This window comes from Lynx canadensis, chromosome C2 (genome assembly GCF_007474595.2).
Source record: "Lynx canadensis isolate LIC74 chromosome C2, mLynCan4.pri.v2, whole genome shotgun sequence".
Taxonomy (NCBI): Eukaryota; Metazoa; Chordata; class Mammalia; order Carnivora; family Felidae; genus Lynx; species Lynx canadensis.
This window is the reverse complement of record NC_044311.2, coordinates 29,456,225-29,480,933: the sequence shown is the minus strand read 5'-3', so window position 1 is coordinate 29,480,933 and position 24,709 is coordinate 29,456,225. Positions and strand designations below refer to the sequence as shown.

The 24,709-nt window shown below is 44.7% G+C and overlaps 1 protein-coding gene across 1 annotated transcript in view; it reads right to left on the bottom strand.

Moving 5' to 3' along the window:
- Positions 1-12,332: 12,332 nt before the first annotated feature.
- BFSP2 (beaded filament structural protein 2) overlaps positions 12,333-24,709 on the bottom strand; it is a 69,388-nt gene continuing 57,011 nt past the window's right edge. The window contains 3 exon segments of the mRNA XM_030329488.1: positions 12,333-12,608; positions 15,227-15,447; positions 21,967-22,098. Of these exon segments, the coding sequence (XP_030185348.1) occupies positions 12,605-12,608; positions 15,227-15,447; positions 21,967-22,098 (357 nt within the window). The 3' untranslated portion in view covers positions 12,333-12,604.

Genomic DNA, 24,709 nt, shown 5'->3' with positions numbered 1-24,709 from the left:
GAGGTTGCAGAGTCCTAGAACTCTCATTCGTTGTCGGTTGGGAACGCAAAGGGTACTTTGTACTGACACTTCCGGTTCAGAAGACAGTTTGGCAATTTCCTACGAAGCTAAACATAGTGTTTCCCTAAGATCCAGCAATCACACTCCTAGGTATTTACTTAAATAAGCTGAAAATACCTTTTTGTCCACACAAAACCTGCACCCAGATGTGTATGGCAGCTTTATTCATCATTGCCCCAAATTGAAAGCAACCCAAATCGCCCTTCAACATCATTGTTGAATTTATCAACAAAGTGGTGTCTCATATCTCGTCCATACAATGAGGTATTCTTGAATAATAGAAGCAAAGGAGCTATCAAGCCACAAAAAGACTTGCAGGAACTTTAAATTCATATTGCTAAGTGAAAGAAGGCAATCTGAGAAGGCTACCTACTTCATGTTTCCAATTATATGACATTCTGGAAAAAGCAACACTATAAAAAGTGAAAAGATCTTGGTTGCCAGGGGCTCAAATAAGAGGGGAAGGGTGAATAGAGGATTTTTAGGGCAGGGGCACTATTCTAGTGACACTGTATGGTTGATACAGGACATTATGCATTTATCAAGACCCACTGAATGTACAACACAAAGACTGAACCCTAATGTGAGTTATGGACTTTAGTTAATGATGTGTCAGTATTGGTTCACTGATTGTAGTAAGTGTACCTCACTGATGTGTGTAGTTAATAATAGGGGAAAATGTGTGGCAGAGGGAGTAAATGGGAACTCTGTAAATCTGTTAGCTTTTCTGTAAATGTAAAACCATTCTAAAGAATAAAGTCTACCCATCAGAACTTATTACTCAATTTAATGAATTTTAAATATTAACTTTTAAATTTTTTTGACTCAATGTTTGCCAGTCAAAACTTCTTTTTTTTTTTAATTAAATTTTGTTTAACGTTTATTTTTGAGAGAGAGACAGAGCATGAGCAGGGGAGGGGCAGAGAGAGAGGAAGACACAGAAGCTGAAGCAGGCTCCAGGCTCTAAGCTGTCAGCAGAGAGCGTGACAGAGCTCGAACTCACAAGCTGAGAGATCATGACCTGAGCTGAGGTCAGATGCTTAACCGACTGAGCCACCCAGGCACCCCAGCCAGTCAAAATTTCTAAAGCTAGGTAAGTATATAAGACATTTACATGCTTTAACTTTAAAATAATTTTTTCTAAGTTTGTAGCATTTATACTTCTGAAGTTAATAAAGTTTAAAACTGCATTAAGAATCTATCTAGAATGTTAATATTTGTGAAATCTGAGCAAATGGTATAATGGAATTCTTTGACTATTCTTTCAACTCTTCTGTATCTGAAATTATGTTAAAATAAAAAAGAAAAAAACCTCAAACCCAAAACCTTGTAGTCTTCTGAGTTACTAGTTCTCAGCCCAAATTGATTTGTATTGCTTCTGAAAATCAAGCTCTGTGCCTCTTCCCTCATGGTGGCTGGTGTAAATTACAACCCACACTACTCACTTTAGAACATCTATCCCAACGAACCCCAGAGGCTTTACCTATGTGGCAGTGTTCTGAATGTTCTCAGGGCTTACCTTCCATCCTCTGGCATGCCTTCCTAAGTAAGGCATCTACTTGCTAGTTAGTTCCTTCGGGCCCACCAGGTCCAATTAGCATGATGAAAACATGAAACGGATCAGCTTGGTATGCCGGGGTCCGTCTAGACTACATTATGAGCAGGTGCAGGAGAGTTGACATAGCCTGAGGCAATACAGTAAAGGTACACTGTTGTCCCTGTAGAAGAATATGGGGAGAAAAGCATTGGCTAGGTCAATGTATAAAATGCCACCTCTGTTGGGGTGCTTGGGTGGCTCGGTTGGTTAAGCATCTGACTTTGGTTCAGGTCATGATCTCACGGTTCGTGAGTTGGAGCCTCATGTCAGGCTCTGTGCTGAGAGCTCGGAGCCTGGAGCCTGCTTCGGATTCTGTGTTTCCCTCTCTCTCTGCTCCTCCCCTGCTCATGCTGTCTCTCTCTCTCTGTCTCTCAAAAATAAACATAAAAAAATTTTTTTTAAATGCCACCTCTGCAATCTTGCTGTGATTCACATCACCATTTGATTACTCTGTGATAATCTGCAATTATTCTCTGTGACCCAGCTAATTTGTATACTGACTAAATGGATGAGCTAATCGTGGATATGGTAGCAATCACCACCCTGCGTCTTCAGGTCTCTGGTGGTAGCATTCAGCTCTCATGAGGGCAGAGGAAGACATTTGTAAGAGGCTGGTACACTGTAGGAGCTTGACGAATGGTCATCACCATCCTCATTGTTGTTATTGTGTCAGCCAGGTCAGGGCCAAGATCTATGTTACCATTTTCCCTTTCTAAAGTACCAAATTTCATTGATCATCCATCCTAAGAGCACATTATCTCACACTTGAACATCTCTGAAACTAGATATGGTAACAGCTGGTGGTGTGTTATTGCTGTCCAGTGGGATTCAAACTGGGTTTGTTCATAGAGAATTTTTGTTTGTTCTTGGAAGCGGAGGCAGATTACCTGAAGCCAATGAAACTACGGCCTCAGGGTCCCTCCCTCACGTGTCTCTTCCAAAGCCCTGCAAGGGCCCTAGTAGCAGCTTCATACGATCATATGTTTTTGTAAAATTTGCAAGAATAAGATATTTTGTATTCATTTTCCTAAAGATGGCCCCAAATTCTATAAGCTTTGGGCTCTGCCCCTGCCAGTGAATTCAATAATATGAGACCTCAATCTGAGGGTTTTGAACTGCACAAATGGTCCCACAGTCTGCATGAGAACCAACTTGGGGTTCAAATGATTAGGGAAGATATTTTCCTTCCCTCCACCCAGGGGCAGAGTTGAAACATGCAACTTCCCTTGCTGCCCCACTCTGCATGTTCCTTTCCTGCTATCTCTTTTCTGTAAATTTGTCATTTCCTCCTCTACCGAGGTCTTTAGTGTCTCAGCTGTATCTGGGGTCTCCTACTAGACTTCTGTTTGAAGTAGTTTTATTTCTAATTTTTAAAAATATTTTTATTTATTTTTGAGAGAGAGCAAGCGAGCACGACTGGGGGAGGGGCAGAGAGAGAGGGAGATACAGAATCTGAAGCAGGCTCCAGGCTCTGAGCTGTCAGCACAGAGTTTCACATGGGGCTTGAAACCATGAACCGTGAGATCATGACCTGAGCTGAACTCAGATACTTAACTGACTGAGCCACCAAGACGCCCCGATGAAGTGGTTTTATTTCTTAGTGTTACTCGCAGTGATGGTGCATCTTATAATCAATGATGCCTTAAGTTCCATGAACATAATATATAATGGGACCCTCAAGCTGGCACCAGTTGGGACAAGTAGGCTAGTGTTGGACCACACTACCCGCTGGATGTCCCTCTTGTACTCTGGGGAGATTAGCCTACAGTGACTACTGATAACTCAGGAGTTTCTTAAAACTCAGGAAATACTTAGGGACTTTGAAACAGATGCCTGGTCATATGCCCTGACTGGCATGGGGCTGAGGGCAGAATGTGAATACAGTCCAAATATGGGGTTCATATCTGTCTGAGGAACTTAAATCGTTGGGGTGAGTCCTGATAAAGCTGGATTGAGAGACTATGGAAACTTGGAGAGAAAATCACTACAAGGGAAAGAAGAGACTGGTAGAATGATGCAGCTGAGCAAGAGGGGGCCAGTGGCGAGATCATGGCAGCCAATTTTGATTCAGCTCACCCTCTCCAGGGCTTGTGTGTTAGGGGGCCAAGGAAAGGAGAGGGATGTGGCATGAAACAAAAGACCTGTCATAGGAGGCTCAAGAGCTCTGACAAAGGGACTCCTTCCAAAGGAGTTGGTTATGAGAGGCAGTTCCGTGGAGTGGAGGGCTACCTGAGCCACGTAGGAGGCATGTGTAACAGTCGGAATGGCAGCCATTCTATTTACACCTGCCTAGGATACTCTGGGACACGCCCCTACCAAGCACTTCTCACATTGCTGAGGAGGTGAAAGCAGGACTTCCCACAGATAAGCTTGCAGTAGTTTTCACAAGCTATCTATCCATCCCGCCCACCTCTACTCAACCTTTATCTGCTCTGTCCAAACAGTAGCCACCAGCCACACACAGCTAGTGTGACTGAGGTAATGCACTTTAAGTGTTATTTAACTTTGATTAATTAAAAATTTAATTTAGGGGCACCTGAGTGGCTCAGTCAGTTAAGTATCCGACTCTTGATTTTGGCTCCGGTCATGATCTCACAGTTCGCAAGCTCCAGCCCCAGAACAGGGCTCTGCTCTGACATTGCGGAGTGGAGCCTGCTTGGGATTCTTTCTCTCCCTCTCTCTCTCTGCTCCTTCCCCACTCGCGAGCTCGCTCTCTCAAAATAAATAAATAAACGTTTTAAAAATTTTTAATTTAAACATAGAAGCAGTATAGAATATTTGTCCTGTAAAACTTACAAGACAAATTTGAAAAGTTTTTTTTTTAGATAGTTACAGATTTATTAGAGTTGCTTTTCAATACATACCATACCTTCTTAAATATGATGCTAATAACATTGAGTGAACACAAGAGTTAGTGAGTTTACTTAACTTGGACAGGTGTGGTTTTGAAGCCAATATGCTTTTGCTTCAAAGCCAATAAATTCTAAAAAAGATGAACAAGATTTTGTTAACATAGATCAAAGGAAAAAATATAAACATCAAAGGAAAACAATTTTTGGTCCTCAATTCAATTATTGAAAAACTTCTAAGTATATTTGGGACCACTTGGGTTTGTGAATCTACTTTTTTTTTTAACTATACATTTTGTAAAATCTAAATATGGATCACGTACTTCTGAGGAAAATTTAATATCCGAATTGGGAGGGACTGGAAGGGTAAACTAGAAGCCTGATTAGAAGATTTAGTAGCAAAACAAGAATCTAAAATATCTTATTAATAATTTTAAAATGTCAATTACATGCTGAAATGTTAGGACCTGGGATATATTCAGATAAGTAAAATGTATTATTAAAATAAGTCTCACCTGTTTCCCTCTGATCCTTTTAAAAATGTGGCTATTAGAAAATTTAAAATGATGTACAAGGCTTGGATTCTATTTCTTTTGGACCGTGCTGATCTAGATTATTTAAAGGCAGGTCTCCATACCCGTGGCACCTAGCAGGTGTTGACATGTAACAGAGGCTGCATAACTGTTTTGGGGGGGGAAGAGGATTTAATCTTGGAGAGGAGAGAGCTGCTGAGCACGATGGTTGCTAGTTTGCTGGGACTGAATTCCCCAAATAATACATAAAACCACAATTTTACTTCCCCAGGACAGTTATTACCCTACATGTTTCTCTTGCCTCTTTTTTCTTGGTCACTAGTAGCTAAGTGATGAGGTGCTTAACCTACCACTAGTCTATTCATTCCTGCCCTTTTGTTTCCCATCTCAAAGTCCCCATAGCAACACTGACATAAAGGGACTTGGTGATAACTTGCTTGAATTATCTAGTCAGGTTTGCCAAGTAGACTTTTTATTTTTTAATTTTCATTTTTTTAAAATTATTAATGTTTGTTTATTTTTGAGAGAGAGAGAGAAAGAGAAAGACAGAACGTGAGCAGGGGAGGGGCAGAGAGAGAAGGAGACACAGAATCCGAAGCAGGCTCCAGGCTCTGAGCTGTCAGCACAGAGCCCGACGCAGGGCTTGAAACCACAAGAAGTGAGATCATAACCTGAGCAGAAATCAAGAGTTGGACACTCAATGACTGAGCCACCCAGGTGCCCCTAGACTTTTTAATTTAAAATTTTGAACCTCATTTATACATTTTTCCTGCCTAGGTAGGTCATCAATAAGAACTTTAGCTGTAGAGACAAAACAAAATGAGTAACAACAACAACAACAAAAAGGCCAAAGTACCTATGGCTTGTCCAAAGAAATTCAGGAGTTTTTTGCTCATCTACTTTGCAAAGCCCATTCTCCAAAAGTGCAACACAGCTTTTGTGTCCAACCCCAAAACTACACTGAAAACCTGACTCAGTGTCTTTCATTCTCAGGAGGAGGAGAAAGAGAAAATGGAGTATTTCCTCTTGGGCGTGACAGGGAAAGTTGGCTTTTCTGTTGACTCTGCAACACAGCACATCTATGCTGGGATCTACTCTGGTTCCTGCTCCACCTATTGTTCAAAATAACTGGTCTATATGATCCAATTAAGCCAGTCACTTCAGCTGAGAAAATAGTATGCTTTCTTCACTCAACCAGCAGATTAATATCTTGAACGTGATTGGGCCTGCTGTGCTGTTGTGTCAGGAGACTGAGGTTCCAATCAAGACTGGGCAAGAGCATGACCTGGGTCACCCATTCCCCTTCTTGGGTGTTGGGATAGCCAAGCTAGAAATGCCAGACAAATCTTCATGAATCACTTGAGGTCAGAAAACTGTGGGGGAATGTGAGGATGGACTATTTCTGTCTGATACTATTAGGGCTGCATGATGATTTTTTTAGTAGAAGTTATGTCTGATGCGATACATGGGACGTATTTCTACTAAAAAATTATTCATTGTTTATCTGAAATTGAAATTTACCTGGATGTCCTGTATTTTATTTGTTAAGTTCAGCAACCCTAGATAAGATGCTAGTATTGCCCCAAAGAGGCACCATTCTCTTTTGCCATTTATAAAAACAAAAAAGATGATGTAAGAGTTCATGAAAGAATATCTGTGGCACGATAGCATCAAAATAACAAAATAGCTCAGAATAAATTTAACCAAAGAAGTGAAAGATCTCTACACGGAAAACCATAAGACATTGATGAATGACATCAAAGAAAACACAACCCAAAATGTATCCAGTGCTCATGGATTGGAAGAATTCGTCTTGTTAAAATGTCTATACTACACAAGGCCATCTAGAGATCCAGTGCGATCCCTATCACCATTCCAATGACAGTTTTTACAGTAGTAGAAAAAAAAAAACCCTAAAATTAATATAGAACAACAAAAGACTGCATAGCCAAAGGAGTTCTGAGAAAGAAGAACAAAGCAGGAGGCATCACACTTCCTATTTTGAGGGTATATTGTAAAGCTATAGTATTGAAAACAGTGTGATATTGACAAAAAACAGTCACACAGACCAATGGAAGAGAATTTAGAGCCCAGAAGTGAACACATGCATATACAGTTGATTGTATTTGACAAGGGAGCCAAGAGTACTCTACGGGGAAGACACAGTCTCTTCAGCAGATGGTGCTGGGAAAATTGGATAGTCACACGTGAAAGAATGAAACTGGACCCACATCCTATTTCTGCTTAAAAAAATTAACCTGAAATGGATTAAAGACTTAAATGTAAGACGAAAATCTATAAACCCCCTAGAAGAAAACATAGGGAAAAAAGCTTCTTGACATGGGTTTTGGCAATGACTTTTTGGATAAGACACTTAAAGCACAACAACAAAGTAAAAAACAGACAAGTGGAACTGAACTGAACTAAAATAAACTAAAAATTAGCTTCTGCACAGAAAGGAAATCATCAATGAAATGGAAAATAACCTATTAAATGGGAAAAAAATTTCGTAAACCAAATATCTGATAAGAGGTTAATATCCAAATTATATAAAGAACTCACACAACTCAATAGCAAAAAAACAAATAATCTAATTAAAAAGTTTTGGGCAGGGCACCTGGGTGACTCAGTTGGTTAAACGTCCAACTCTTGATCTTAGCTCAGGTTATGATCTCACAGTTTGTGAGTTTGAGCCCTACATCAGGCTCTGTGCTGACAGTGTGGAGCCTGCTTGGGATCCTCTCTCTCCTCTCTCTTTGCCCCTCCCCTGCTCATGCTCTCTCTCAAAATAAATTTAAAAATCGGGGGGGGGGGAGGAAAAAGTAGGGGTCCTAGCATTTCAAGGCTGTCACTTCCCAATGCCCTGTGACCCTGCCAAGGACCACAGACAGGACATATGGCTCATGTACTCTGGCATGGCAGCAGGGACAGCTGTGGCAGCATCAGCCTTGGGGTGCCAGTCCACCGACTGGGCAGACACTCAGCATGCAGTGGTTCATTTTGGATGACCCGCTGCTGTATCCCACTAGCACCTCGAGATGTTTCAAGAAGAACAGGTGTTTGGTTTAGCAAAGTCGAAATGTCAACTGGCCAGACAAGGGCATATACAAGGAGAGATCGTGTCTCCTTTCTAATCTACTTGGAGACTCTTGTCCTCACTGGGGACCATATCAGCCCTGGTGCTGCCACCTTAGTCCTCCTGGGGACAGAGTGCCCTTTCTCTCCAAAGAAGGACCTCACTTTTGGGATAAGACTATTCAGCGAAAAGTCCCTGCTCTCAGACTGCAAAATGTTAGATCTGTATGGGTGATAGGCCAGCCATAGTCATCATGCCCCACCAGTGAGCTACTAGGTCAGATGATCACACGTATGTGTTACCGCTTCATCACTTAGAATATGAAACAGGCAGCTTTGCTTCCCTGAAGAGTAGTATCAAACCTCCATTAATGCTCGACTTACTCTTGCCTTTTTGTAAGAAAATCCTCTTATTCTGGCTGCTGTCGGCACCCTTACACTGGTGTCACATGTTTCCTCAAAGGGCCCGTGCAGTTTCGTTTGTAATAACTGGTAAACTGAATGTTATGCTAACAGATTGGGACGACACAGCTCTGCACAGCTAGAGTACTAAAAATTAGTTACCCTTCCAGATATGTTGAAAATCACTCATTTCTTTAATAGCCAAAGTCCTATGCTGATTTCTGCAATTTTTTTTTCAAAGTAATATATTCAGGGGCGCCTGGGTGGCTCAGTCGGCTGAGCGTCTGACTTCGGCTCAGGTCATGATCTCACAGTTCGTGAGTTTGAGCCCCACGTCAGGCTCTGCGCTGAAAGCTCAGAGCCTGGAGCCTGCTTCTGATTCTGTGTCTCTGTCTCTCTCTGCCCCTCCCCAGCTTGTGCTCTGTCTCTCCGTCTCTCAAAAATGAATAAATGTTAAAAAAAATTAATATATTCAACTTTGGAAGAAGTATTAATGTCTGATAATACATAAATTAGCAAATTACAATTTTAAAAAATGGGCAAAAGGCCTGAACAGACATTTTTCCAAAGAAGATAGATGAGGGACCAACAGGTTCATGAAATGATGCTCAACATCATTAACTGTTAATGAAATGTAAATCAAATCCACAATAAGATATCACCTCATATCTGTTAAAATGGCTAGCATTAAAAATACAAGAAATAAATGCTGGTGAAGATGTGCACTCTTCATGGGGATGCACACTGGTACAGCCACTGTAAGAGAAACAGTATGGAGGTTCCTCAAAAAATTAAAAATAGAAATACCATATGATCCAGCAACCCCACTTCTGGGACAATATTTGAAGGAAATGAAAACATTATGTCAAGTTGATATCTGCATTCCCGTGTTCATAGCAGCATAATTTATAATAGCCAAGATGTGTGTATGGATGGATGAATGGATAAAGAAGTTGTGGTATATATATAGACACACACACACACACACACACACACACACAGATGGGAATATTATTTAGCCATAACAGGCAGGAGATTCTGCCATTTGCAACAAATGGATGGACTTTGAAGGCTTTATACTAAGTGAAATAAGTCACACAAAGACAAATAGTGTCTGATCTCATCTGTATGTGGAATCTTATCAAAGACACAAACAAATGACTAGACTGTTAGAAAAAGAGATTAGATCCGTGGTTAGCAGAGGTGGGCGGTGGAATTGGAGGAAGGTGGTCAAAAGATACAAACTGCCAGTTATAAGAGAAATACATACTAGGGATTCATGTACAACACGATGACCACAGCTAATACTGCTGTATGGTACATGTAAAAGTTAAGAGTAAATCCCAAGAATTCTCAGCACAAGGAAAACATAAATTTTTCTTTTTTATATGTGTGTCTATATGAGATGATGATGTTAACATACTGTGATAATCATTACACAATATATATGTATGTCAGATCATGATGCTATACACCTTAAACTTATACGGTGCTGTTTATCAATTACATCTCAATAAGTCTGGGGAAAGAAAGAATATCTGTGGGTTATTTAGAGATAATCAGAGACCAGTATGGGCCTTGAGGATTCTTGCTGAATCATCTTACTGAAAGCCCACAGAGATCAGATCCGGATGTCTATTTTCATGCCTTCTATAATAAGCTGAATTATAGGAAGGGGTCGTGCAAACTGTAATGTGCCTGCTTGGCCTGTTTTGCTTTGTTTTTCCTTTCATGTGCACACCCAGACTCCCCAGTGAGATTGTAAACCCACCGGAGCAGAAAGCGGCTTCTGTTTCCTGGTATCCTTGAAGTCCAACAAGATGAGTAGGTGCTCGGAAGTGTCGTAGATGACAACGAAGGTGAGTTTGTTCTTGGGTCTGAAAGCAAGTGGACGTTCTAGCAGTCTCACTGGGTGTTACACCGTGCCCCAGGGGCCAGAGGCCAGTGGCGTTACCTAGTCTGGAAATAGCACGCATCTGCGCTTCTGGAGGAGTCCGTCGGAAGCCCTTCTCTGGTCCGCTCCCGAACAAATGCTCTGTCCTTGACACCAACAGAAGCAGCAGCCTCCCCAGCCACCTGTCAGCACACTGCTGCCAGAGTGTAATTTTACCGGATGTTGTGAGAGGAAGCCTGAGTTAAATAAGGCCCTAGCGGAATCAGGGGGCCAGCAGTGCCTTTTCTTACCTGTTAATGAAGCCTCATTAGAAACAGCAAGAAGCCTTGCTGAGAACTGGAAGCACCAGTCTGCCTGGGCTCTCCCTGCCAAAGGATGATTAACTTAATGATTTACGGCAGCTGCTCTTTGAGATTAGGGAGCGGAGGAGATGGAATGTGTGCAGCCCCACACAGCACACTGGTGGAAACTCAGGATGGTGTGCAAATCCAACCTCCCCTGCGTCCAATAGCTGAAACTGCTCCCGGGTTCTGGAAAACGCGTGGCCATTCAGACACAGAATTACCTCCTTTTGATGGCTGACCTTTCGGGGCCCTCCAGCTGTGTGTAGGTTAGGGATTTAGGTCTTGGCTGGGGGGCAGAAAATTAATTGTTAACAAGGAAGAAAGAAAAGAAAAGACCTCCGTGTACAGTGCATAGCCACCATAGCTAGGCCAGGGCACACGCTCTGCCTTCTAGGGAGGCCCTTGCTCCCAGTGCTTCAATTGTGGGCACTCCTGGGGTGTGCGGCTGTGGCGGGGGTGGGGGGATGGCTGCTTTGTTGAAACGTAGCAGTAGGTGGTGCCTTGGCTATTTCCGTGCCTCAGACAACAAACAGAATTATGTAAAGGTGTCATGCAAACTGTAAACACCTGTCCTGTACACACGAGTTATGAATACGATTCCTTTGATCCTAGAAGCCAAAAAGGGAAACCAGCTGGCGCATTTTCAGCCAGGAGACTCGGCTTCTTGCCTTGCTTTTCTTCTAAGCTTTCTTAAGGGTAAAGAAGGTTTCTTTTGTTTATGTCGGCTTTGGCTATTTGGAATCCCAGGGCTGGGGGGGGAGGGTGTCTTTGAATATGCCCATATTGGACACTTCCCCCGCCCCGGCTGGATTAGCCACTTGTGAGAACAGACTCCGCTTGGATATTTTGGTCTGTAATTCTGGGTGGCGGGTCTGTAATTCTGGACTGACAGAAGCTTGGGGGAAGAATTAAGAAATTAAGACTGGGCTTTGTGTGTGTGGTTTTGGAGACACTAAGAGCCCGTGGTAGGACACAGGTGGTGGTTTCAGTTTTAATCAGAAGGCTGGGAGTCTTGCCTAGGTAGGGGGCGATTCATGAACCATATTTGGGTGGGCTGGGTCCTGAGAAGGCTGGGGGAAGGATCCCGGAAGAAAATTCCGAGGCTGCAAGTGGGATAGGCAGCCACAACCTAATTAATGCCCTCCCCCACAAGACTTAAATTGAAGTACCCTTTCAACTGATTGAGAGATAATCTGCCAATCACAGTGGAATATGTGTGTCTGCACGTGTGTGTCTGCACGTGAGTGCCCGCGCAGAGTTCATTCAAGAGATCTGAATGCTCTGTGATGTCTGTGATCATGATATATTCGATAAAGTACCGCGCCAATCCTCTCTCTAGCAAGAGTGGTATTTTTGCCCCAAATTGGGTCAACCCGGCATGCCATGAGCACAAGCCTTGCCTAAGCGGCGCGTTTATGTCCATAAACCCAAGAGCGCCTGGCCCTTGGATGACGAGGCAGATGGCGTCAAGCTCAAGGACCCTTGCAGAAGCCTTTAAGAATGGCTCCATGAGCAAAAGCCGGCCAGGTAATGTGATATCCATTCCACCTGACAGTGGGCCGAGCAAGGTGGGCAGACTGGAAGCCACACACAAAGCCTTTATTTGGAGAGGCACAAGGGAGGTTGATCAAGCTACAGACTATTTAAATTAAGGCAGAAGGACCCTCTCCACTTCCAGGATGCTTTTCAGATTAAGCCGAATCAACCAGGGAATCCAGCAGGGAATCCAGCTCAGGAGGGTAGGGCGGTGGTGGGAGTCTATGAGGGTGTGGAGGAACTCCTGTAGGAATTTCACTGGTCACTTGGTGAGGGAGGAAGCATTTCCTTTATGAAAAGAGGAAGTTTCTTCATTAGCTGAAACAAACACAAAATACATACATGTGAAAGAAGTCATAGATGATGAAAATTAGTAAAGATATCATGGGAGGAGTATAGGACAGGAAAAAATTTGGCTTTTGGAGCAAGGCAGTTTGGGTTTCAACCCCCTGTCCCATGGTTATTAGATATGTGACTTTGGGCAAATGACTTAAGCTCTCTGAGGCTTTGTTTCCTGTCTATAAAATGGGGAGAATGATGTCATCCTGGCAGTTTTGGGGAGAAATGAAGATAAAGAGCCTAAGACTATCTTGGCACACAGCAGGCACTCACTAAATGGAGTTCTTATATTCCTGAAGTACATTCAGCCTAACTCATTACTTTCTGTATATGTTTAAAACAATTTTATGTATTTATTCAGATGTTCATGGGCATTTGAAAAAATTAGCTTTCTTAGGAGCATCTAGCTTTTACAATCAATAGAAACCAATCCAATAAAAAGGCAGTTGGAAAGGAGCTGGGTGACATATTTTCCATTTGAAAGGAGGGAAGATTAGGTTGCTTCTATTCAGATCTCTTGCCTTCAGAAGAAAAATGTGGCACAGCACATTGGAAAAGCCAGGAGACCTGGGCTCTAGTCCCAGCTCTGCCTCCACCTTCCCGTGTGATCAAGGACACATCATGTTCTGCTCTGGGCTTTAGTATTCTCCCTGAAATTGAGGGGTTGGACTGTAGAATCACTAAGTTGTCTCTCAGAGCTGATATTCTATTCATTATTCAATGTATGTCTTGGAAGGGGCGTTGGAGGGAAATACAGAATTATGATAAAATAAAGGCTTGGATTTCCTTAAAGAGCTGGCAAGGAAACTGAGCCTCAAGACTTATGTATATGCTCCTAGAATTCTTATCCGTTAAAAAAATGACTGCAGGGGAGCCTGGGTGGCTCAGTCAAGCGTCTGACTTTTGATTTTGGCTCAGGTCATGATCTCAAGGTACGTGAAATTGAGCCCTGCATGGGACTCGGCACTGACAGCGTGGAGCCTGCTTGGGATTCTCTCTTCCCGTCTCTCCCTCCGCTACTCACTCTTTCTCTCTCTCGCTCTCTCTCAAAATAAATAAACATTTAAAAAAGACTATATATACACATATGTGTGTGAGCATACACATACATACACAGATGCATATATGCTATTTTATCCCTTGTCTCTCTCCAGTATGGAGGCTGGAAAAGCTAAATCATTGCTTTCCCAGCATCCCTTGCAGGTAGGAATGGTCACATGAGCAGGTTATGATCAGTGTGATATAAGGAAAATCCACTGCAGGGCTTCTCAAAATGCTTTTCTTTCACTGATAAAAGAAAAGAGCCACAAACGGAAAAGATTTTTTTGTTGTTTCCCTCTTCCCTCCCCTTCTTGCCATGAATGTCTGGAGCTGTGGCAGGCATTTATTTGGCAACCATGGGTGACAAAATGAAGACAGAAAGCCAATATATCAGGGATGGTATATCAGAAAGATGAAAGAGCTTGGGACCTTAATGAAATCATTGAGTAACCTACACCACCTTATTTCTGGAACTCTTAGATAAATGTGGTTTATGCCTTTGCTGTTCAAACTGTGGTTTTTTTGGGCCAGCAGTTATGGGCACCACCTGGGGGTTTTGTTAGAAGTGAAGACTCTCTTGCCTTACCCCAGAACTGGTGAAGCAGTGTCTGCATTAAAAAAAAAAAAAGTCCCCAGGTTGTTCTCTATCTTTAAGAATCTGTTTTTGTTTTTTTTTTTTTTTTGTTTTACTCTTTTTATCTTTGTTCATTTGCTTTTGTTCTTAAATTCTACATATGAGTGAAAACACAGACTCTTACATACAGAGAACAAACTGGTGGTTGTCAGAGGGGAGGTGGGTGGGGGATGGATGAAATAGGCGATGGGGATTAAGGAGTGCACTTATCTTGATGAGCACTGAGTGAGGTACAGATTGTTGAATCCTTATTTTGTACACCTGAAACTAACATAACACTATGTTAATTATACTTCAATAAAAATAAAAGATGCCCAGGTTTTGGCGTTTTAAGTGTACATTAAAGTTTCAGGAGCATTGATTTGTGGACCCACTAATGAGGGTCTATTACATTCAGCTGAAAGTATTCCTAACAGACATCATGTGTGTACTCAGTATGTATGAACACATAGAGGTATGTCTGTGTGCATGTGTGTGTGTCCGTGTGTGCCTGCATTATGTGAATATATGAACAGAAAAAACCCTTCAGGGACCTAGGCTGTGGGAGTGTGTGTGTGTGTATGTTTGTGTTGGGAGTTTGAGGATGATTTCTTTTTTACTACCTTTTTTAAACGTTTCTTTATTTTTGAGAGAGACACAGAGCATGGTGGGGGGGTGGTGGAGGGGGGAAGGGCAGAGAGACAGGGAGACACAGAATCCAAAGCAGGCCCCAGACTCTGAGCTGTCAGCACAGAGCCCCACCAGGGGCTCGAACTCTCAGACTGCGAAATCATGCCCTGAGCTGAACTTGGACGCTTAACTGACTGCACCACCCAGGCGCCCCTTCCCCTAGTTACTTCTCTAGCGTTCGAAAAACTTTTCATTTCAAACCCATGGGCGGGTCTTCTTGTCACTCACGGGAATCGGGAAGACGGGGGCTTACCAGCTCTCCTCCCTGTCCAGCAGGGCGTGGTAGGACGCCACGTCCCTCTGCAGCTGGGCTTTGTGCGCCAGCAGATGCTCTCGAGCCTGCTGCTGCTGCTCCGCCTCTGAGCGCGTCTCCCTGAGCTCCGCCTCCAGCCTGCTCACCACGGCGCCCAGGTTCTGCAGCTCGATGTCGTGCCAGTGCTTGGCGTCGTGCAGGGTGTTCTCCAGGCCTCGTTTCTGCCAAAGAGAGAACGCGGGTCCGAACCCGAGGCCGCAGGCAGGGCCCTTGGAGAGGGAGGTGGGTGGAGCTGTGGGAGGGGCTGGCATGGGCCCGGGCTGTCCATTTCTCCCAGGACAATGGCTTCGCTGGCTCCCCGGGGGAAATGATGACTCTTCCTGGGGAGGCCAGACTCTTGTTTGGTCTGATTCACTGAGCCTTCTGATGGGGGGTGGAGGGAGGAAGAAAGAGAAGAGGGGAAGGAGAGGGAGAAAGATGAGGTATAGTGATGAGACAGAATGAGTCAGGAGAATAATGAGGGGAAAAAAAAAAAAACGAGAGTGAGAAATTGACACACAGGCACACAAGGGGGAGGCAGTTTGCAGGTGGTTTTCAAAGAAATCTTGCTCTCTGAACAGCCTCTGGGCCTTTCTGCCCCTGATTTCTCCCTCCGTGGGGGGCCTTTTCCTCCTCCACTGCTGAAACCCCATCCATTTTTAAGCTAAAAAGCCTTTTCCTCCAGCATTCTTGCCCACATTGCCAGAGTTAACATGAGCGTCTCTGGCCTTTACACACTCAGCATTTTTTTCTTTAGTGTGTTACTATCACACCTTGGCTAAGTTCTCTTCCCCTTGCTGTCCCCTCTCTCTGGGCACCCCACCACCCTCTCCTGAGTCTGTTTCTCTCTGAGCTGTGCTTCTCCTGTCTGTGTTGGTTGGTCTCTGCCACACTCATGATTTTAGTTGTCTCTCTCCCGGTGACTCCTGTATTGATATTTCCAGCACAGACCTCTCCCCCGAGCATAAACCTGCCCCTGAACTTCTTACTGTAAATATATACAATCCATGGGCATCTCAAATCAAGGTGTCCACAATGGAGCCACCGGCTTCCTTCTGAACATGCTTGCCTCTCCTATTATGTGCTTCAGCTGGTGAACTCACATGGACCAGAAACCAGGGAAAGGAAGGCATGTCCCTAATCTTCCCTCCCTCCCCAGTTCATCATCAGTGAATTCTACCTCTTGTATATTCTGAAAAATTTTCACATTCGTGCTCACTCCCCACCAGCCACAGGTGCCCAGGATGGATGCTTATCACTGCTCCCCTGGGGTAATCTCAGTAGCCTGCAGCTGGTCTCTTGGTCTCTAGCCTCCTGCTTTTGCATTCCCCACAGAGCAGCCATACATAGTGCTCTGCCTGAAGTCCAAATCTGGGTTTGTATCTCTTCTTCCATCTCATCTGGATCATTCTTACTCATCCCCAAGTCCAAGCTCAGGGGTCACCTCCCCCAGGAAGACTTCCTTGATAGTCTCTTACCCCACCCCCCCCCCCCCCCCCCCCAGGGCTGGGTTAGGGCCACCTCCTCTGGGTTTCCACAGCTGCCCAAGTACATGCATGCCCTTGAACTTGTAATAGTGGGCTAAGCTTCTTAGGGGCATGTCTCCCCTACTGGAGAGTGAGCAGAAACGAAATTTCTGTAACCCCAGTGATAAGACAGAGGCTGGCACAGAGTAGGTGCTCATCTGGGTGTGTTGCCCAGGATGACAGCACTATGGTTACACTTATTGCCCTGTCTCCCATATACCAAGTGTTGCAGACCATAGGGCTGACCAATAAACACCTTTAAAAAACTGCATGCGTCTGTCTTTAACATTTTTTAATAGTTGTAATTATGGTGTACCTATAATTTAGCATCTGACTTTTTATACAACACATAAGAACAGATAAATATCTTTTCAAATTGGATTGAATAAAATCTCAATGAAGCAACTTTCTGTTGTTTCTCTTCCCTAGGAGGAGATTTTTCATAACTTTTTGATGACTGTGGTTGAAATGGAGGATTGTTGGTCATGATGCCATCTTGAATCAAGGCTCCTGTTAAGCAGGGGCCACTATTATCTTATTTAAGCTATCTTAATTCCATTGGATATGAGGATATTAAACCAGATTCCCATCCTAGGTACATTTACAGGTGGCAAAAATGTGACTAATAGAAAATAAATCTAGATCAGTATCTGGTCTAGGGTTATTATTTTGGTGAGATCTGAGAACCGCTCCATGGCAATGAGGATGCAGAAATGGCCACCTGCACATTGAGAATCACTTGTTCCACACTGGGTTTTCTCCCTTTGTTTATCAGGAAATTGCTTGTAGTGTTTATTGTTGATGTTGGACCTGTAACACCTGTTATTTGGAAAAACCTTTTATGGAATCATGTTTGGATCATCTGTCTACAGTTTCTGCTCCATGTTCATGGGTGACTTCTCCATGTGGCCTGGGGTTTTCTCTGATGGCTTAGGACCCATTGCCCAAGGTGGGTTCATAGGAACCCCTATCAGAGGTCTTCTGTCTCTTCCATCCCACCCTTAGAGTCACAGTCCAGCTTCCCCACCTAAGTCCCTGAAATCCTGGCCTGGTCCTCCCAGAGACACTTGGGCTTGGGTGATGGCAATCAGGCCACTGATGCACATCTCCTAACTCTGGCCCCCCTCAGCCACACAACACCAGCAAGCAAAATGAGGTCACAGAAGCAAACTTATTCCCCAGTCTCTGGAGATTTGAAGGGACTTCCTTGAACTGCTAAGCCCTCCAGAAAGTAAAATAGTGACCTTATGTGATTTCTGGCCTTGAATCCCATTCCTGGTTTGAGTTGACTGAACACAGAGCTCAGTAGGCTTTGAGCACCATCATTGGTGTCTGGCTGCCAATATAAATAGGGCCTTGTTGGCAAAGGGAACTGAAAGTGTCTCCAGCGTGGCTGTCTGAGACTTATATGAGCCATGGTGGCCTTGTGTGTGCAGGGTGCTCAGACTGAGGATAACGGGGATGGCTGAATGAGCAGAGCTGTATTTGAAAGCTGCAGGAAGGTGTGCTACTTATTCTGGCTTAGTCTGTGCTCCCAACCTTGCCCACAAGGCCCAGTGACCAGAACTCTGATCTACTCGAGGCAACAGGGGACAGAGGCAGCCTGTCCTGGGTCCTGAGCACCACCAGCATGTCATTACTCTTAAGACTTCTGGTTGCGGGGGTGTGAATTTTCTTCCCATTTGTTCCAATAGTTAGGACCATGGGGTTTAAGTGAGGTGATCAGATGATGCCAACTTGGGATTACTTTGCCAGTGGTTATAATAATTTTACAATGATGATCAATAATAGATACATATATCGACTGCTCACTCTGTGTCAGGCACTGCGCTAAGGGCTTGACCTGCATTGTTTAATTAATCATCCCAATGACTTTATAAAGTAAATTCTGTTAGGTCCAGTGGTAGATCACATTTCCAAAGGCAGTTATAATCATTATCTCCATCCCACATGTCCTTTCACTATGTGACCTTGCCACTGCCTCATCAAGAGGTGGTGTTTATTTCTCTTCTTGTGGGATCTGGGATGGTCTGTGCCTGCTTAGACCAACAGGATTCCGTATAAGTGATATTTAGGGACTTTCAAGTCCAGGTGTTAAGAGGCCTGGGAGCTTCTGTGCTCACGCTCTGAGGGAAGCCGCTTCCATGTCAGATGTCCAACTATACGACTGCTATGATTTGAGGAAGTCAAAGCCAGCCACATGGAGAGGTCACATGGAGGGAGAAAAAGAGGCACATCTGGGGCACCAGACATGTGATTTGAAGCCATTCCTGGATGGGCCAGCCCCAGCAGATGCCACGTGGAACGGAGAAGAGCTGTCCCTGCTGGACTCCACCTAAATTGCAGAGTGAATGAACAAATGATTTACTGTTGTCTTCGGCCACTGACACGGAAGGGAGCTATAATAACCCAAATAGATCCTCACTCTGCAAGTGAGAAAACAGAACCTTAGAGAGGTCACGCAGCTAGTGAATAGAGTCAGGATTCCAGATTCCAGAGTCTGGTACCAACCCCCAGTCCTATAGGCCTACCGTGGTCTAGTAGAGAAACAGAGCCAGAAGGGCTTGGGTCCTCCACTTGTTACTCGTGTTAATGGGCAAACCCCTGAACCACAGTTTGCTCTTCTGCAAAATGGGATGTCAGTCATAGCCCACCACACTTCTCAGTGTTTCTATGAAGGTCTAAGGGCAGAATGCTTGTGAGTATGCTCTCATTGCTATTGGTATCAGTTTGAACACTCACCAAGTGCTTTGGGGACATAAAGCTAACTAGACATGGTCTCTGCCCTGAAGAAGTTAATGTGACATCAGAGGATCAGCTGATATACCACACGAACCACAGGGCTCTGAATGTGAGTGGGCGGCAGGTGGAGAGACCACCCCAGCTGTGGGAGTCAGGATCTAGGCTCTTCACTGGGAAGCACTGGCAGGTCTTCCACTTCACCTGTGCCAAGGGTGTGTGAGGACAGGTAGAGTGGGCAAGGCTGGGGAGTCATGGGAAGAACATGTCATGGGAAGAACATGTCCAAGGGCTCAAGGGTAGGAGAGCAAAGGGTGAGTCCTGGGTATCTCCCTTCCTATGGAATCTGGGCTGGTCTCTGAATGAAACCCAACCTGGGTGGTGCTGGAAGGTCTGGCAAAGGAAGCCTTTCTGCTTTACCCCCAGGCAATTCCACCGAACATGTAGAAGAGAGGGGACAGTAGATAGAGGAATGTCCCAGATGGGGCAACAGTGGACAGGTAAAGTTTACTGAAGGGAGGAGAGGATGGATAAAGCTTTAGAGGTATTTCGAGTTTGGAAAAGGAAGACAGAGCCCTCGTTTTGGGGGACCTGAATCTTACCTGCAGCATGGTGGTGACAGCATCTGCAGAGGGACATTGTTAAGAGCAGGCTGGGACTTGCTGAGAATGGAGGCTGCTGGGAGGACCTGCTCTGGGGAACCAGTACCCTCTGCTGTGTTCAGTCATTTGCACACAGGTTTTCTCTTACCCGTCTGTTATGAGTTTTTAGACAACAGGAACCATCCACTTCCTGTTTGCATCCCTGGGACCTGCCTCAAGGGAGGGCTTAGCACACACGAGGCGGCCAATACACGTTTGGAATGTGTGCTGAGTGATGAGCCACCTCTACTCAGGTGCGATTCATCCAGGATTTTTTGATGGTGTGGGGTTGAGTGTATGTCCCCCACATTTTGCCTGGCACTTTCTATGACTGGAAGAGTGGCGATTTTGACAGCCACAAGAACACCTGGGGAACAAACGGCAGCCCCTTAACTGTGCTTAAAGCAAGTTGGGCAAAGGGCAGCACCCCTAACATTAGTATCAAGGGTTATGGCAGGTGAGTAAAACTGATTACAATAGAATTCACATAGCTCTGAGTAAATAATGCAATGTCTTCCAATTTTTTGGCTAAAGTCACATTGCTCTCAGCTGTAGTTTCCTGATTTTTCTCACCTCAAATCCTTTTCTCACATCCCCTTGCACTGACCCAGATCCCATCACAGGATGTGTGGGAGAGCAGAGGAGCGGTGAGATGTGTGTTGTGTCATGCTGTGGCATGGCAAGACTGAGCATCTTCCTGAGCTGACTGGGCACCATGTGACCTTGTTGGCCAGAGGACATGGACCCAAGTGAACTGAAGACATAAAGGAGGGGAGCTGGGGGTGATGGGATCAGCTTGGCCACAGGCAGTGAAAAAGTTGTTTCTGAGGGAATCAACTAGAATAAATCCTTGTGCTAACTTCTTGGGAGGTGGGGCTGCTGGTTTGGTGTCGGAACTGATTTGGGTGGCAAGACTGAGATGGGAGTGTATGGGGAATGGTAGAAGAGAGGGGCACTAACAATAATATTGGAACTTCCACAAGGCTTGAAACTGATGGGAGAGATGGGCTCCCTGGGCCTCAGTGGAGTCCAGACTACCACAGCTGCACAAGGATTGCATGAACCATCGCTTTTCATGCACTCCAGTGTGGACAACAGGCTTGTGGTTCAAATCTAATAATAATAATAATAATAATAATAATAATAATAATAATAATAATAAATAATGCAAGAGATCTTTCCACAAACCCCAGTGAGTCTGAGGCGCTTACTAGGTGTCTTAGGTTTGGTTCCCCAGAAGCAAAGCCTGAGGTAGGGATCCTGGTACCAGTAAATAATTAAGGGGTTGTTCTCAAGAAAAGGGGGGGCAAGGAAAGCAGTATAGAGTGGAGGAAGGTGCTAAGCCAGGAGGTAGTCTCAGCAGGAGACTGGGACAGCCTGATCCCACAGAGAGCTTGGAGTATGAATTACACTGTAAAACCTACTCCGCTTGGAAGCAAGTGGGCTGGACTTTTAAACCTCATGTCAGCCGTCATTGGCTGAGGGGGTGTGGGGTGGCGGGCCTAACCTTCTAGGCCAGGTGTCTACTGTTTGAGGACAATTCCCTGGAGAAGTGGGGCCCCTGAAGAGGGACGTCTGGGGGTATCAGCGGCCATCACTCACAGCAGCGGCCTTGTGGGGCACTAACAGCGTCTACTATTCTTGTTGTGATTCTGTATCAGACGACCCTTTCAGGACTCAAAACTCATGCTGTGAAATGGCAATCTCTTGCAAACTCTGACCCACACAACTAGGGTTCAACAGTTGAGCGTTAAAACTGACATAAGAAACGCCAGGCTCATCCCGGCCCACTCACCAGGGCCCGCAAGGATTCCGTTTCAGCCTGGAGACTCTGGACCTGGCAAGAAGTGTTGTGCAGCTCCAGCCTGAGGGCGGCGGCCAGCTTCTCTTCCTGGGTCTGCGCCATGCGGGCCATTTCCGCCTGTTGCTGTGGAGGGTCAGGTGTCCACGTGAGCAGGGGTGCGAGGAGAGCCCGAACCTCGCTTTCCCTCTCGCCCTTCCCAGTGACCACTCTGCTGCATGTCACTTAGGGCAAACAGCTGGCAGATTGAAATATCCCCCTTTTTCTACAGATGCCCCCACCGATTCGTATCCAAGCATTTACTTAGTTTGAACATATAGTGCATGCAAATAGAATAAAATTCAAAAGATTTTTCTGAAGGATTTATAGGAGAAAGTCTCCTTTTGTCCCTATGCCCTAATTATCTAGTTCTCTTGTTTCCAGTTTCCTATACCTCTTTCCAGAAATATTCCATATATTTATAAGTAAATAGGTATGGTCATCCCCCATCCTCTTGCTTTGGTACTTAATATATCTTAGAAAATATTTTCTACCAGTATATATAGGTCAATTACATTCTTTTATTAAAAAATTTTTTGGGGGGGTGTTTATTTTTGAGAGAGAGAGAGAGAGTGTGAGTGGGGAAGGGGCAGAGAGAGACGGAGGCACAGAATCTGAAGCAGGCTTCAGGCTCTGAGCTGTCAGCAGGGGCTGTCATGCGGGGCTGGAACTCATGAACTTTGAGATCATGACCTAGGCAGAGGTCAGATGCTTAACTGCCTGAGCCACCAGGCACCCCTCAATTACATTCTTTTAAACGGCTCCATAGTATTGCCTTGTTTGGAAGCACCTTAATTATTTAGAAGCCCTTGCACCAATGAGCACTTTGTTGCCAGTCTTTGCCTGTTATAAACAATGGTGTGAAGAATGGCTTTATAACCCTCGTTTTCCACATGGGCGTATCTCGGAGGGGGTAAATCCTTGCAGTGGAACTGCTGAGTCAAAGGGCATGCATTTATCATTTTGAGTAACGTTGCCAAATTGCCCTTTAGAGAACTTCTAACTCTGTCCGGTACTGTAAGGCAGTGCCAACTATCCCCACATCTGCTTCAGACGAGGAGCACTCCAACTTCTCTGACAGCCCCTGTTTCCTCATAAAAAGGAGTCTGGCCACAATTGTGAACACAGGGGGAAGGTCTGTGTTTCGAAATTTCTCCCTGAGCGAGATGGACACAGTCTGGTTCTTCCCCATACTTTCAGTGGAGTAGGTCATCACTCCCCTTTTCTTTGTGCTGGAGAACAGGGAAAACTAGAGGTCACCTTCATTCATCTGAGAGTAGTCGAAGGGTTATCTCTGAGCCAGTGATATGGGAGAAAACACCTGTTTTCTCTCCTAGGTTACTGGCTGGCTGGGTTGGCCATTTTTACTACATCTGAATACTTATTTATAGGGTTATGCAAAAATAGCCCAATCTAACTGACTAACTAAGAACACCCAGGTCAGAGGGCTCATATCTCAGGAGTGTTCTTTCTGTGTGAGGGCTATAAAGACCTCAACAAAAACACCCATTAAAGAGAGGTCTGGGAGGGGCGCCTGGGTGGCTCAGTCGGTTAAGCGTCTGACTTCACCTCAGGTCGCTATCTCGCGGTCTGTGGGTTCAAGCCCCATGTCGGGCTCTGTGCTGACAGCTCAGAGCCTGGAGCCTGCTTCAGATTCTATCTCCCTCTCTCTGACCCTCCCCCGTTCATGCTCTGTCTCTCTCTGTCTCAAAAATAAATAAAGGTTAAAAAAAAAATTAAAAAAAAAAAAAAAAAGAAAGTTCTGGGATTGGGAGCCTGAGTGGCTCTGTTGCCTCCAGATTTCAGCACAGGTCATGATGTCATGGATTGTGGGTTTGAGCCCTGCGTTTGGCTCTGTGCTGATGGCATGGAGCTTGCTTGGAATTCTCTCTCTCCCTCTCTCTCGCTGCCCTTCCCCTGCTCATGTTCTCTCTCTCAAAATAAATAAATAAACATTAAAAAAAAGATTCTGGGATTGGCTGAAGGAGAATGGAAGCTGTGGGCCCAGCTCTGACTGGTCAGTGCATGGCTGTGTGTCCCTGGACTGTCATTCAGCCTCTCTGAGCCCCATCCCTGCCCACAGAATGCAGAAGACAGTGAGTGGAGAATGATAATCATATGACTATCTCTAGGGGTCACTCTGAGGCTTCCATCAGGTTATGCATGTGGAAACTTTTAGAACCTTAAAAGCATGCAAATAGTGACAGCATATATTCTCTATATATGTAAAGAGTACTATTAGCCAATAAATGAGTTTGTAAAAGATATTGTGGGTTGGATACTACTAATGATAACTCATAGGCGTTAAGCACTTAACTGTGCCGAGCGCTTCATTAACAGGGTTAAGTCCATTATTTCACTTAATCTTCACGACCCTATGAAACAAGTGTCATTGGTATTCCAATTTTACATGAGGAACTGAGGCACTGAGAGACTGGGCTATTTACTCAAAATCGTATGTCCTAGGAGGGCAGAGCTGGGCTCCAGTGTAGAGACAGATGCCAGACCTGTGCTCTTAACCAGTACTGAGTGCTGCCGTTTCCACCAACCCATCAAGACTCCTGAAAGCAGAGTTGCCTTCACCCAAAGTGAAGGTGGACCACTCTAAAACATCTTTGTGGTCTGCCAAGCCCTCCTGCGATGGGTTGCCCTATTTTTCTCTGTCTCTTTCCGGTTGGGACTTGACCATGTAGGCCGT